Source organism: Crotalus tigris, unplaced genomic scaffold (genome assembly GCF_016545835.1).
Source record: "Crotalus tigris isolate CLP2741 ecotype Arizona unplaced genomic scaffold, ASM1654583v1 scf7180000017771.5222438, whole genome shotgun sequence".
Lineage (NCBI taxonomy): Eukaryota > Metazoa > Chordata > Lepidosauria > Squamata > Viperidae > Crotalus > Crotalus tigris.
The window spans coordinates 5,018,437-5,033,173 of record NW_024096622.1 but is presented as its reverse complement, the minus strand read 5'-3'; the positions used below and the strand labels follow the sequence as shown (position 1 = coordinate 5,033,173).

Sequence of the window (14,737 nt, the reverse complement as noted above, 5' to 3'; positions counted from 1 at the left end):
TTGCATCCAGCACAATTAAACTAAGGAATGTATACTTCCTAATGGGCAAGAACAAGAGTAGTGAGGGAGGGGAATAAGCCAATGCACCAAAGGGAGGGCTTCAGTGACCACTATTTCTTTCATCAGATTAATTGGAAGAAACTAAACATACTCTGATGGGAGCCCACCAGAGGATCCCTGGACCAAAGATCAGGCTGGGAAGTGACAAAACATCCCAAAAGGAGGCAGTGGCAAATTTCTTCTGCACAATTGTCAAGTTGTTGGGCTAACCAGAGATTAGTCTGACATAAGGTAGCCAGTTGGGAAGGCTGAGGGCTCAGAGAAAAGGCTGGAAAGAAGCTGGACATGAGTCCCTCCCTGTGGCTTCAGATGCCTTCCTCCTCCTCCTCCTCCTCCTCCTCCTCCTCCTCCTCCTCCTCCCCCCCACCTATCTTCAACTGCCCTGCACACATGGAGGCTTCTGGGCCAGGGAGAAGCCTGGAAGGTGGCCAGACCGAGCCAGACTCCTGCCAGGGACACAGCCTTTTCTCGTAGGGGGCAAAGGAAGAAGTCCGAGCCTACTCCACTGAAGCTCGCCTAGCAGTATGGACAGGTGCTGCTGCACACAGAGCCACATTGTGTGTGTGTGTGTGTGTGTGTGTGTGTGTGTGTGTGTGTTGTAGGGTTAGGGTTAGGGTTAGGGTTGGGTTTTTTTAAAAATAACATTCTTAATATTTAGCAGACAGCATATTGTCTGAGTTCATGTATTTAAAAAACAATAAGTAAGAGTTAATTTCTATATTATAATCAATATGTTAATCGCTCAATAGTCTTCTTACTAGCATATATTCAATATTACATAGTACATATCATGTTCCTTTCTAACTCACTTTTCTAGCCATTGGTTAAAATTGTCCCATGTTCTAAAGTACACTGAGTCTTCTTTCTCTTTATCTTTAATGTCAATCTGTCCATTTTTGCACAATCTAAAATTTTCTTAATTAGTTCTTTCAATTTTTCCAATATTGGGTAAATACAATTCTTGCTGCAGTTAATACATGTAAAATTATATATGTACAATCTTTCTCGTAGTTTCCTCCTATTATGCCTAACAGAAACAGTTCTGGCTTGAAATTATATGTTTTTTAGTCATTTTTTCCAACCATATGTGTATTTTTGACCAAAATCTTTTAGATCTAGGGCATGTCCACCCAATATGATACCTGGTTTTTGTTTACAAGAGCCACACTTTAGATGGCCACCGAGCACCAGTTGGCCACTGGTGAGCCCAGGAAGAGCCAGAGGCTCTGAGGGAGGGGCGATTTGGGGGGGGGGCGAAGGAGGCAAGTACCAGATTCATGACAGTCTTGCTCCCCCTTGGTGAAAGGAGCTTGGCTTCAGCTTCGAGGTGGACCTTGCCCAGGCGGCGCCAGGTTATCCAAAGGAGAGGCTGCTTTCAAGCCCGCCTCTGCGCACCGGGAAAGCCGGCCAGTCAGAGGCGTCTGACCCTACCTGGGGAGGTGAAAACGAAACGAGCTGCATCTAAAGCCTTCCCAATGTCACTCCCCCCACCCAATGGGTGAGTTTTACAAAATGAGAAGGACGGAGTGTGAGTTGTGGAACTCGTAAATTCTGCACGGGACGGACACGCGGGGGCTCATCTTTGGTGAGGACAACCCAAGGCCGAGCCGTTGAAAGTCAAGACAGGCGCCGGGAAAGCCTCTAATGCTCCTCCTTCCTCCTCTTTTCCCCGCAACAGCAACCATGTCAGGTGGATTGGGCTGAGAGAGAGGGACTGGCCCGAGGTCACCCAGCCGGCTTTCGTGGCTAAAGCGAGACTAGAACTTACGGGCACCCGGTTTCTAGCCTGGTGCCTTAACCACTAGACCAAACTGATTCTCCAGCTCCTTCCAGACAGCGGGCCGTCTAGAGTTGAGGAAGGGTCCCAGTTCAGAAGCAGTCAGGCGGGGAGTCGCGGCAGGGTGGGCAAGCCGCCAGCTACGGGCTGGACAGGCCGGCGAAGGGCTTCCGGTAGCCCTCTCGACCCCTTCTCCTTCCCCCCCCCCGCAGGGCTCATCATTGCGCTCCTTCTCTGGGCGGAAAGGGCGGGTGCTTGGAGAAAGCGGCAGAGAGGAGGCGCGGGCGGGGCTTTCCCCAAGAGGGGGCCAGCGGGGAATGCCCAGAGGAAGTGAAAGCAGAGCCAGCTGCTCCGGCGCCCGCCGGCAAACGCTCGACTTTCAGTCGCCCTCCGGCAAACGCTTCGGATGGCCGAGATGTTGGTGTCCGCGCTGGTGCTGCTGCCGCTCCTGCTGCCCTGCCTTCCGGGCCACGGTGAGCGAAGAGCCATCGCGGCCACTGCCGAGCGGCCGACCCGCAGGAGGCGAGCGGGAGAGGGAGGGACGGGCGCAGGACCTGCTAACCGCCCGGGGCTGCCTGTGACCTCAGGAGGAGAGAGGATCCTCGCCGCGCCCTCGGACCTACACTTCCAGGCCCGCGTCTTCCATCACCTGCTTCGCTGGAAGCCGGGCCCTAAGCCAGGCGGCGGGATCCTGTACGATGTGCAGTATCGGCGGTAAGGGCCGGGCCGGGCCGGGCCGGGCCGGGCCGGGCCGGGCCGGGCCGGGCAGGGCAGGAGAGAGAGGCCGGCCGGGTCGGGTCCTTGCCCGTCTCCCGTGTCAGAACAGCCTTCAGCTTCACTTCCCGCATCCGCAGGGTCGGCGACGACAGCTGGAGGGCCGCCGCCAATTGTACCCGGATCGCACTCGACTTCTGTGATCTCACCTGCGAAACGCAGCAACCCGCGGTTCACTACTTGGCCCGGGTGCGCGCCGTAGCCGGGAACCGCTCCTCCCCCTGGATACGGACGCGCCGATTTACGCCTAGCGAAGGTAGCGCAAGAGGCCCAAGGTCCTCGCCTTCGGGGAGAAGAAACGACCCGAGAGCCGCTAGCTTTTCCTGCAAGGGCGAGGCAGCCATGCCGGGTGGCGGTGGCTGTCCCAGGAGGCGAACCTGGGAGGGGGAGCTGTTCAGGGCGACCCCTGGGGTGGCAAGCCGCGCAGCTTCCTCCAGGTTTACTGCTCACCTCCTTCCCCCCTCCCAGCAACTCTGTGGCTCTCCAAGGTGACCCTCTCCAGGAGCGGCAACCAGCTCCGTGCCTCCGTGAAGCTTCCCACCAGCTGCTGGGCCAACCTCACTTATGAAAGCAGCTATGAGGCATGGGGGGAATATCTTGTCCGAGTCAGAAAAGTGTCCAACAATCAAGAGGTGAGCCTCTGTCCTTTGCCAGCACCCAGGTGGAGCTGACTGGGGAAGTTGAAATGGCAGCTGCTGAAGCACCAGCAGGAGTCTCTCAGGAGCCTAAGGGTGCCATGGCTGGGACAAGTGGCCTGACCTGAGCCTGGCAGGGAGGCAGACTGATTTGGTCTGACGAGGGACTGCCCATTCTCCTCCACAGCTGGTGCATGTCCACAACAGCCTGGAATTTGACCTCCCCCCATTGCTATGGGGGGAGCAGTACTGCATCAGTGTAAAGCCTCGTGTGGCCTCCAGGCCAAATGCTGCCGACTGGACAGAGGAGCAGTGTGTCTCAATACCCCCCCTAGAAGGTGAGCACCAGCCTTCTCTCTGTACCTTTGGCTCACCCCTTTCATCCCGAGGAAGCCAGAGCCTGTGGCAAAGCCAGCCCAGCCAAGCTTCCACAGAGAGCTCAGCTGAGGACAAGATGGTGTCTGAACTGGGGTTAGGGTGAGGCACTGGAGGAGATCACAAAGGAGGAGCAGGTACTACCAGAACCTGATTCTCTCCCTTTCTCCCCCCTCGTCTCTCTCTGTCTGTCTCTCTCTTATACACACACGCACACACGCGCACACACACACACACACACACAGAGAGAGAGAGAGAGAGAGAGAGAGAGAGAGAGAGAGAGAGAGAGAGAGAGAGAGAAGCTTATCTGATAGGCAACCCTCTGTTGGTCCATCTTTAAAAGTCTGGAGGCCTCTGAGCAGCTTTGAGATACAATTTGGTTTTGGTATTTCTAGACTAGAAATTGGTTGAGTGGGGAGGGGCTCTATTGATCTCAGCCCAAGACTAACGGGGAGTGGCCTTTATCTAGCTCCCCAGCATTAGGATCTTCCTAGTTCTTTTACTGTCCTAAATATGATAACCATTCTTGGTGGCTGTGTCTTTTTGGATCAAGCTGTTGGTTGTTTCCTACACAACTGCTGGTACATGTGGTGGCTAGAGAGAGAGGGCACAATTTGCCCAGCACTGCCTATCTTGGATGAATGGCTACCCTTATAAATCACATGTGGGGACATTCCTTTGCAGAGCACATTGTCCTTACCCCGAGTTTGGCCCTCCTGGGTCTTCTAAGTCTTGGAATTCTGGGTGCAGGGCTGGGCTTGGCCTCTGCCTACAAGAAGAAGCCCACAAGGATGCCTTCAGTCCTGGTAAGACTCCTCACCCGCCCCCAAAATAACCACTGCTTCCCAAAACCAGCGGGCCCTCAGAGAAGCAAATAGGAAAGTTCTTTGATGTCCAAATCCCAGCCCCTCAAAAACTCTCAAACAAGGAATTGTATCTGCTCTTCAAAGGGCGAGAGGCCCGCTCCCCCCCCCCCGTTTCCAGGGTATTTTGCCATCCCCAACAATGACTTAGTCAAACTGTCAACTTCCTTTAAACTTCCCCTTACAAGCCAATGTTTGTCAAAAAAAAAGAAAACCCTACCATCACAGCCCTCATAAAATTAGTTATTATATTTCCATTGTCCAGATTAAGACTGCAGCTGTTCACAAGATTTGCTAAACCATAATGGGGTGCTTGGGCTCAGTCAGCTGTGACTGAGCTGTAGTTAGACAAATCACAGCTTAGCATGCTACCTGAAGCTAAGAGAGGATGATCAATCCACCGCTATAGAGGAGGGATCTGAATCTCCATAGCCCAGGCCAGATAGCTCCAAGGTCTCTCCAAGGTCCCTTCCAGCTCTATTCTGATTGATTGATTCAGCCATTGTCCACTGCTGACTCTTCTTTCCCCTGGAAGGGATTGTTGTCTGCCTGAAAAAAGCAGGGGGGAAGAATCTTCTTTCTGGGAAGAATCTCATGAATTGGCTGAGATTCCTGGAAAAGCTGGAATGACCACTAGCTGGGCTGCCAGAGGGCTCTGCAGGCTGACTCTCCCCCCTCTTTTCTTTTGGATACCAGAAATCTCCCCTTGGGCACAGCTTCTGCTGGGGGCTGATGGAGGAAAGTGAAAGCCGCATACTACACCTGGAGACTGAGTCCATCCAGCAGCTGTTCTCCCTGGGTCCACAAGATCATGCACACTTGGAGAGGAGAGGGAGCCATCGCACTGGAGTGGCGCTTCCAGAGAGGAACTGCCAACGGGAAGAGGGCAGAGGGCCAAAGGAAGGAAGTGGCTGCAGTGCAGACAGTGGCATCTGCTTGCGGGAAACCTCTGGCAGTGTGGGCAATCTGCACTTCACTCTGGACATTGGTCAAAAGACGGGCATGCAGAAAGAGGCAGGCAGTTTGGGGGTAAAAAAGCAACTGGGTGAGGGGTTAGCATCCAAGGATGTGACTCAGGTCCATTTTTCTGGGTACAGGCAACAGTCAGGAGCTCCTTTGGATCCTGAGGATTGCCTGAGGCCTCCCTCCAGCATGAATGGGGAGACACTTTCTCATCCTAGTCTTCCTGCTGGCTATTTGAAGCAGACCTTCCTCGGAGACCCCCCTGGCTTGCAGGGGATTGTTTTCCCAAAGGACTTTCTTCATCGTGTGGATCAGGAGAAAGAGCAATTCACAAGCAGCATGTCCTTGGATGTTGTGGGACCATAGGAATTGCCCTGCAAGTCAGCTCAGGGACTGGGCTTCTCTGGACAAGAGACATACCTGCTGTTCCCCTCCAGTGACAGCTGATCTGGAATCCCATCCCCAGAGCTTTCTTTCTCGGTGCTGGATATAAGAGGTCCGCTTCCTCCCCAGGATCCACAATGGGAGAACCCTGCAGAGAACTGAGAATCTGTCTTGAGAACTGAGTGTACAGAAGGGGAGAGGGATCCAGGAGGCAAAGCTCCTGATAGCCTCATTACATTTTCTCTTCTTTTCATTGGACATAGCTCAAACATTGAAAATGGCACTCTCCTATCTATGAGGTTGGAGGAGAAACTGTGCATTCCAAATGCAGGAACAGAAACAAATACAGTCCTCACTTAATGAGCACAATTGGGACCAGCAACTCCGTCACTAAGTGACGTAGTAGTTAAACAGGCCATCATGTGACCACAGCCTGTATTTTTACTGCCAACTTCTCCGTTGGCTCTGCTTGTATAAAGCTGCTGGGAAGCTCATAAATGGTGGGCTCATGACCATGGGACACTATGATAATTGTAACTGCCCGCTAGATGCAAAGTGTCCAAATCTCAAGGACGTGTGTTTGGACACTGCAACAGACATAAATGTGAGGACTGGTCATAAAGTTACTTTTTTAGCACCATCATCTTTTTGAATAGTTGGTAAACAGGGCAATCATTAAGCAAGGAACACCTGTAGTATAGCTCACTCTCCCTTGTTTTCTGAAAAGGAAAGGAAGACAAAAAGGGCCTTACACACAAGAAAGAGCCCAAGAAAATGTGAACAAGTCTGTAGAGAGCTGTGCTACGAAAGGGGAGAGTGGAGGTTTCTAGTAGAAAAAAGACCTGCATTGTATCCTCTGCAACAGTTGGTAAATGGGTGCCTGGGTGCAATCCAAAGGGCCCAGAGCTGCAACTGGAATGAGGCTCCATCCATTTCTCTCTAAGAAATCACTTCCTCCTGCCCTGTTTTGCTTTTTCAAAAATCTGCAGGATTTTCCTGATGGAGAAGCTGTGCAGTGATCACTCTACTGGCCTGCAAAGATCCAGATCCAGACCTTCCTAAACAGGAGGGAACTGGTATTAGAGGTCTGTCTGGAGTCCTCACCTAGGAAGGAACTGAAGCAGTGATAAAGACTCAAGCCTTAGCCATCTGGATTTCATGAAGGACTCTGGGTTGAGGATGTGGGGGGTAGAGAATCTGCTCTTGGTTTAGAATGGAGCTTTCTTGGCTGGGCTCTGTGCAACAAAGGGAGGGGATGCTCACCAAGCGGCTACTCAACACCACATAAAGTCTTGCCCCACCAAGAGCTGTCCTCCCAGGCCAAGCTTCCTAAAGAGGGCATCCCAGACTATCTTTTTATTTATTTATTTATTTGTTTGTTTATTTAAAGAATTTATATGGCCACCCATCTCTGACAGTGTGACTCTGGAGACCTTACAACAAATGACTTACTATCAAACCAACTTTATTTATTTAATTTATTTTAAACTCAGCTAAAGTATCTTCACCAATGTCTTTTGCCTTATTTAATAAATATTGTTTAGTTATGTGATACTTCAGGATTAAATTTGGAATACAGCACAATAAAGAATGCATTCCCACGATGGTAAATTAAGACTTTGGGGAACAGGGCCTCCCTTCCCCTGGTGGACTAGATGTTTATCAGGAAAGCGGCCCCTTCCAACATTCCTCTAAAGGGCTTCAACCTCCTTGCCCATGGCTGGGGAGGGGGGCTTATGCCAGGAGGGCTGGCAAGTTCCTGTTGTCCTAAGCAGGGATCCCTCTGGCAGCATTTAAAAACAAGGATTTGTCTCAGAAATGGGAAGAGGAGGGGAACTACTCACACTATAAGAGGGGGGCATTGACTGAGCCACAAACCCATCCAGAACGCTTCTCTGTTAAAACAGCAGCTCTGCAAGCAACTGTTGTCCTTCTACTTTACACACACACACAATACCTACTCTCTGTCTGCAGAGAATCCAAAATTCAAGAAAAGCAACCCAAAATGTGAACTGCCCCACAGTCAACCAAACAGAGTCCAGATGGGCTGGCTTGCTGCAGGATTGTTACTGCAGCTCATTCTGAACTGCAACTGGCCAAGAATATTGGTCTAAAGGGAGGGTTGCTGTAACTTTCTTGAGCACGAGGGAGGCATGTACACAGTCAGGATTGCTGGGACCTGACAATTCAGTATCATGCAAAACAGCTAAGGAGGGATCTGAATAATCCATCTTACCTCCCTAAAGTCCCAATAAGACACATGACTCAACCTGCAGGAACATCACATGCTTCCCGCACCCTCCCTCCTGAAAAGGGATACAAGTGGGGGTGTTATTCCTGCTCTTTGTCACAGCCTTGATCACATCCCCCATGCATTGTTTCCAGGATGGTTTTAAATTCTCAGCAACACTTATCACAGAACCATAAAGCTGGAGGGGACCTTGGAGGTTTTCTAATCCAATCCCTATGCAAGGCAGAAGTCCTCATGCCATCTCGGACATAATGCTTGACCAATCTTTTGTTGAAAACCTCCAGCAATAGAGCGCTCACAACTCCAGGAAGAAAGTTTAACTGTTTAACAATTCTCACTGTCAGGAATGTCATCCTTATTTCCAAGTTGGATCTCCTTCTAAATAGTTTCCACCCATTGCTTCTTGCCTTAACCTCAGGTGCTTTGGAGAACATAAATCTGCTTTGTGGTCACCCTTCAAGTATTCTCTTTGTTAAACTATTTCCCCAAAGGTGCTTTTTTCCAAAGGGTAACTGGACTTTCTTGTTTTTTTCTTTGTTTCACTTCTCATCCAAGAAGCTTCTTCCGTTCTTTTTTTTTTTTTGGAAAAAAACCACCTTCAGGATAACCATGACCCAGATGATTGAGAATCTTCTTAGACATTTGTTAAGCTATTGTAAATATAATTAGTTTCTTTGTCGTTCTTCATAGGGTTTTTCCTTGGGGCTCCTTTTCATCTTTGTTGCTCTTCTCTGCACTCTTCCTAGGCCCTCAGCATCTTTTCTGTATTATGGCAACTAGAACTGGATGGGTGCAGCCTTCCAAATGTGTGAACTCACCAGTGTCTTATAGAGCGGTACTATCGTTTCCCGTGAGCTTGATGCCACCCTTCTGTTAATGCAGCCTGGAACTGCTTTGGCTTTTTTGGCAGCTGCAGCACACGGCTGGCTTATGCTTAAGCAGGGCCCCATCCGGACACCTAGATCCCTCTCAGCTACAGTTGAGACAGGTACTCTCTATCCTGTACCTGTGTATCTGCTTTTTCCTGCCTAAATGCAGAACTTCACTTTTCTCATCACTGTACTGCATCTTGTTGGATTAGGCCCGATGTTCAAATCTGTCAAAATCTTTCTGAATCTTGAGTCTATCTTTCAGAGTCTTAGCAATTTCACCCAGCTTGATGTCATCCACAGTTCGATGAGTGCTCCTTTAATTGCTTAATGTAGGTCATTTCTGAAGATGTTGAAGAGCACTGGGGCCAAGACAGGACCCTGAGGAACCCCACTGTATACTTCCCTCCAGGTAGATGTAGTTCCATTGAGGACCATACACTGAGTGTGGTTGGCCAGCCAACTTCAGGTCAATCTGGGATACTAGGGAGCAATACAGAAGGGGTGGGGGCAGCGGATGTCCACAAAGTTCTGCTCTCAGGAAGAAATTACACAGCTGCTCAAGTCCACCCAAAGCTTGCCCTCCTGCTGCCAAGCACTTCAGATCCTCATGAGAGCTGTGGAACTGGCCCGGGATGATGCTGGAATAGCCTCACGGTCAGATTATGCACATCTCCATCCTACAGTCCCTCTCATGAAATTGCCCATAGCCAGGTCCTGTTCCATGCATGGAGCCACTGATGGTGAAGGGAGGGACAAGCTCCAGTCCCAGTGTCTTCAGGTTGCTAAAGGGGGCAAAGACATTAATCTGGCAGAAGCACATCAGTGGTGGACTTAGTGTTATTCATAAGACTACAAAAGGCACATGCATCCATTCAAGGAGAAAAAAGAGCTGGTTCCAAAGAATAAATTAGGCCAGCCCTGAACATAGGCCTCCTGGAGGGCTGGGCCTCAGCCTCTCTACTTGTTCCCTGGGCTGGCCTATGATGGAGGCTGCTCTCAGTGACTGCAGCTGCCTGTTTCTTGCCCTTCCAAGGGCTATCTCCAGGAGACATGATGGCCCTGATCAGCAACTCCCATAAATTAATAAAACATAGCAGAGCATCAGCAGTGGACTCAAAGCAAAAAAGACAAGATGGGCAGCACATAAATCTAATAAATAAATAAACAGGCAGAACAAAAGTATGCTTCTAAGGCAGAAAACATGTTTTTATAAATTGCAACTCTTATGAACCCCAAATCAATTTCCTGAAATGCACTTACCAGATGTGATAAAACCTGAACACAAAATTAGGCCCTGGAGGAAATAAAACAAGGCAAGCAAGAGAGACAGTTAAATTCTGAGCACCAGATTCTTTAATACTTCTTCTCTAGAAAAATTACAAAAGAGATGATGGAGTCCCTCTTTAAGGTTCTACTGTTATAGTAAGGAACAAGCCCAGGCAGCCTGGGGGGGATGCTGTGGAAGTATTAATCATTTCCCTCGAACTGACTTTCAATAGTGAGATGGGCAGCATACATATTTAATAAAATAAAAATAGATTCCATTTCTATCACTCTTGTCATGCACAGCTAACCACCCTACACATACAATAAGAACCCCCATCTGCACTGACATAGCTGCAGGGTCACATAAGGGCGGGTTCCCCTCAATCCCCTGCAAAAATTGGGCTACATTCTTAAAAATCTGACTTCAACATTAGAGAGTCTGCTGTCTGCCATAGTGATAAGTCTACGGGGCTACAGTTACTCTCCACTGTCTGAGGTGAGGAAATCTCCCCAGGCAGGAACCCGTTTCCTGCTTTGTCAATTGTCCCTAAATTCTAAGGGCCACCAGTTATCTATGACTCTATTCTGCCCAACTTACTGTCCCAGCGGGGTCCTTCCCGGTACCACCTGACCAGGACATAACCAAGAACTCCGAGGATCAAAAGGGAGAGGCTGACACCGAGGATCAAACCAAGGATGCTGATGGACCCTCTTCCTGAAAATAAAATAGTAAGATCAGGGGAAGATGGGGCAGTGGGCTGTTTGACATCAGTTGCCAAATGAAAGGCCCTTCAGCTTGAGCCTGGAGCACCTGACTCCATTCCCGACCAACAGGAGGGGCAGTCTAGGAGGCTTTGCTGTGCACATGCAAACATCTGTGTGGGAGGGAATGGATGTGCTCATGAGCCACTGGCTCACATCCAGGGAGCTGCAGCCAAACGTTTAGACTGAAAACTTTTGAAGGGGGGACCCAACTTTTACAAACTAGGTTTTCCTCCATCCCCTTTCTCTTTTCCCCTCAAAAACGGAGATCCAAAGAATCCTGTCTGCTCTCCATGAAAGAAGGCACCACAAAAGACAATCACTGGGGAAGAAGAAAGCCACAGGAGCCCTGAAGGAGAGAGAAAAGAAAGGACAGAATTCCCCCGGATGATGTTCTTACATGCAGAAGTTCCTGGGAATAATAGAAGGAAAGGCAGATTCGCCCTAATGCAAGTTTTTCCTTGAGTTGTTTTTGATTTCCTTATTTTGACTCAAGCATCTCACTCTCTAGCTTCTATTGTTTTATTGTCACCCTGAAGAATATTGTGACTACACCTTTATAATAAAAGCTTAAAACAAAAATTCCTCTAAGAACCCCAAAATTTGGACATGAAGCAGCTGCCCAGAGAGAGCAGCACTGTTTTGGCCTAGCAAACATCCTCATCTTACTGCTCCTGTTGGAGAAAAGAGGAAGCCTTCAGGGTGAGCCTGCACCTGAGGCACCCTCATTGGATGGGAGGAGAGCCCCACTTTCCCCTCAGCCAGCCCTCCCACTTCTAACAGTGCTGTCTTTTCCCTCCTGCCAGCTGGAGGTCTTTCCGCCAGAGCTACACTTAAAGCCCTGCTCCTCTTGCCCATTGGCCTCCCGGGTTATGGCACGCCTGGCACTGACATTCCCTCAGTGGCGGGCATCCATTAAGCAGTGGGGGGGGGGATGGACCTTCTGCCTCCAGCTGTCCCCAGAACAATCCTTTATCCGCCAAAAGAGGGGCAGCAAAGGCTTTCCAATTTCAGCATCTGATGGGAAGCTGAAAATCCTCACCTCCCTCTCCTTTTCCTTATCTGGACTCCCTAAATCCGCAGGTAGCAACCTGTCAACACAATGCAGCCCTGTTTCTTCTGAGGGACTCAGCCCCAAGTAGGACATCTGCTCATACTTTCACCTCTCCCCAAAGGCTGGCAGGAAGCAGGGGGAGCTGTGACGTCCAGCCCAGACAGTCACAAGTGTGTTCAGGTCACAAGCCACCCACTCACAGAAGGGGCTCAAACTCACTCAAAACCAGCTGGCCATCCTGGCACCCTATCTGCCTGACAAAAATACCATCTTGGGAGCTGTACTTCTTTGCAATATTTCTCAATTGCAACTATCTAATTACTAGCAGACAATACAATTTCCTCTCTTATCAACTGCTCCCAAGTAAACTCCATGTATTTTCAGGGGAGTGGTGCTCTTTGTTCTTTCTTTGTTTATACATTTCTCTTCTTTTAAGAGAAACTTTCCAAGAAGGTAAGCTGCATCCCTTGAAAATGTAATTTTAAGCATCTAATATAGCAATACAAATGATATCCAGTAAATTTTGAAAAAATAGCACTGGGAGTCAAGTAGAAGAAGTGCTCCTTTAGCAACTGATCAGCCTCTTAAGGAATGATAAGAGTTTGCAAACCTTAAGGCCCTGATCCTTCCTGAACAGCCATGCCAGATCAAAGGCAGTATCCTGAATTGCACTGGGGGGTGTAGCATGAGGGGAGAAGCAGAGAACAGTCATTGTCTCTACCTGAAAGCAAACTCTTTTCTTTAGCAGCCTCTGAGAGGAGACTTGCACATAGCCTCTTGTGCCAACCCTGGAAGACACAGATAACTGAGGATGGGCCACTGAGGCCACGTATGTCCTTCCAATAAGGGCAAAATCTAAGCGCATCCTCTGGTAGGTTTTCAGCAGACATTTGCTGTAGGTGTACCATTTGTTTCTCCTGTTCAGCACAGCTACTGCCCTCAGTCCATTCAAAGCAGGAGATGATGAACAACTGTCATCACAAGTCCTCCAGAATTTCTGCACATTTTCTCCCCAAAGATTTATCACCTAAATTCAAGGCACCCTCAGAGAAAGTGTCTTCTATTGCCCAAGTAATTGAGAGACCCAAAGGGCACAAGCCCCCTCGCAATGTTTCCTTGCACACCCATCTTCATCAGAAGGAAGAGAATCCCTGGAGCACAACTGACACAGGTCTAGGGTGAGAGTGCTGAGCCAAAGCCCTTGAAACATCACCCAGCTCTCCTGCTTCCTCTGCCCAGAAGAAGGGCAATGCTAAACCTCTAGGAGAAGCCAGATGGCAACCCTGCTATTTCTCAGAGTTCTGGGATTCCACCCCCACCCATCTTCAAAGGCCTGCATCTCATGGGGCGGGGGGGGGAGGAGCTAACCCAGAAAATTCAACCTTTACCTGTCATTGTAAAATGCAAAGGTTGCCCACAGCAGATCACTTGATGCTTTTGCTCTGGCCAAAAGGGCTCTTAAAGCAGCTGCTCCCCCGGAGCTGTCAGCAATGGCGGCGGCGGCGGCGGCAGCTGCAGGGACTCTCCTGGAATCCTCCTGCCCGGGGAGGCCCTCCCTTCAGGGCCGGCCCCGCTAGCACAAGCCCAATGACTGGTCCAGGGGCAAATCTTTGAGTTGACACAGTCGCCTAGCAGCGCACTTGCTTCCTGGTTTCCGGGCTGCTCTGAAGCTCCGCCTCTTTCTCCTGGCAGCCCAGACAACCCAAAGCCATTGGGGGGGGGGGGGGCAAACAGCAGCTTCTAGCAAAGAAGTCACTGTCCGGAGCCGGTTGGTATGAAGAATGGAGGCTTGGACCTTCTCTGGGTACCTCTCCCAGACGCCTCGGACGGGAGGTGGGCAGGTCATGCCCACCCTACGCCGAGCTGGGGCTTAATGGCTGAAAAGAGCAGCGGCCCTTGTTGGACAAGTTCCTTCTCCGGCCGGGATTTAACACCACTAGCCCAGAGCTCGGTTCCGCCCACCCTTGACCGCTAGAGTCTCAGTCCATCCTGGCTATTGTCTTGGAGAGAAAGGAAGCCTCCCGGCTCTGCCAGGAATCACTGAGCAACGCTGTGAGGAGGAAGCGGGAGGCGCGTGCACAGGCTGGCAGCCGGGCCAGCTGCTTCTGGCCAGTGGCGGGAGTCGCGATGCGGCTGCTCCGGGCGCCTTGGCTGGAGGGGGCGGAGGCTCGCTTGTTTCGGAACTGAGCGCGCAGGGCGGGAACTCGGCAGGTGCCGCAGGGAGAAGCGCCCCCGCAATGGTTCCAGCGCACCGCAGCCCTACCCAGCCGGAAGCCTCGCCCGGGGCGGGAGATCCGAGGAAGTAGCCGGGCCGCCGGCGGTCGCGGGCGAGAGGGGCTTCTCAGTCCCTCCGGCCCTCCAGCTCCCCCCGCCAGTCAGACCACCCGGGCGAAAGCGAGAAAAGGGAGGTGTGCATTTCCCGGGCTGGTTCTTGAGCTCCGCGAGGAAGCCCCCCAAGAGAAACTTCGAGCCCGGCGCTCCGGCGCGGCTGTGCCGTCCTCATTTCGCTGCAAGGGGGCGAAACGGGCTCCGGAGCGCTTGGCACTGGCGAGCGGCAGCATCTTGAAAGCCCTTCAACCGTCAGGCCATCGGCTCGGGGTCCGTGGAGCTGGAAGGAGCACCTCGCGGGCTGACCGTTCCCCGAGGCAGGAAGACCCTCTGCCCGCTCGGAAAGAGGCGGAGTTGGGCCACAATACCATAT

The 14,737-nt window shown here is 50.8% G+C and overlaps 2 protein-coding genes across 3 annotated transcripts; one reads left to right on the top strand and one right to left on the bottom strand.

Annotated features, from left to right (window-relative positions):
• The first annotated feature begins 790 nt into the window (after window positions 1–790).
• IL10RA (interleukin 10 receptor subunit alpha) lies at window positions 791–7,383 on the top strand. 2 transcript variants are annotated; one of them, XM_039341801.1, is made up of 6 exons: window positions 797–2,551; window positions 2,692–2,867; window positions 3,080–3,243; window positions 3,434–3,584; window positions 4,306–4,427; window positions 5,181–7,383. In XM_039341801.1, the coding sequence occupies exons 1-6, from the start codon at window positions 2,244–2,246 to the stop codon at window positions 5,811–5,813; spliced, it is 1,554 nt and encodes a 517-aa protein (XP_039197735.1). In that variant the 5' UTR covers window positions 797–2,243; the 3' UTR covers window positions 5,814–7,383. The 2 variants fall into 2 exon arrangements, with proteins under 2 accessions (XP_039197736.1, XP_039197735.1); XM_039341802.1 differs by lacking the exon at window positions 4,306–4,427 and having other exon boundaries at window positions 791–2,551; window positions 5,181–5,375.
• Window positions 7,384–7,662: 279 nt separating this feature from the next.
• On the bottom strand, window positions 7,663–13,680 carry SMIM35 (small integral membrane protein 35). Its single transcript, XM_039341808.1, has 4 exons — window positions 13,425–13,680; window positions 10,819–10,935; window positions 10,215–10,248; window positions 7,663–9,736 (listed from the first exon to the last, which is right to left on the bottom strand). Exons 1-4 carry the CDS (start codon window positions 13,429–13,431, stop codon window positions 9,610–9,612), a joined length of 285 nt encoding a protein of 94 aa, XP_039197742.1. The 5' UTR covers window positions 13,432–13,680; the 3' UTR covers window positions 7,663–9,609.
• Between the last annotated feature and the right edge of the window lie 1,057 nt (window positions 13,681–14,737).

Bases quoted from the DNA above. Each gene is read 5' to 3' on its own strand.
- IL10RA (XM_039341801.1), top strand. From the start codon at position 2,244: ATGGCCGAGATGTTGGTGTCCGCGCTGGTGCTGCTGCCGCTCCTGCTG. The intron at 2,868-3,079 runs GTAGCGCAAGAG...CCCCCCTCCCAG, and splicing joins CCGATTTACGCCTAGCGAAG to CAACTCTGTGGCTCTCCAAG. The intron at 3,244-3,433 runs GTGAGCCTCTGT...TCTCCTCCACAG, and splicing joins AAGTGTCCAACAATCAAGAG to CTGGTGCATGTCCACAACAG.
- SMIM35 (XM_039341808.1), bottom strand. The intron at 10,249-10,818 runs GTAAGTTGGGCA...TATTTCCTCCAG, and splicing joins GGAAGGACCCCGCTGGGACA to GGCCTAATTTTGTGTTCAGG. The intron at 9,737-10,214 runs GTAAGTGCATTT...TGCCCCCTTTAG, and splicing joins TTCAGGTTTTATCACATCTG to CAACCTGAAGACACTGGGAC.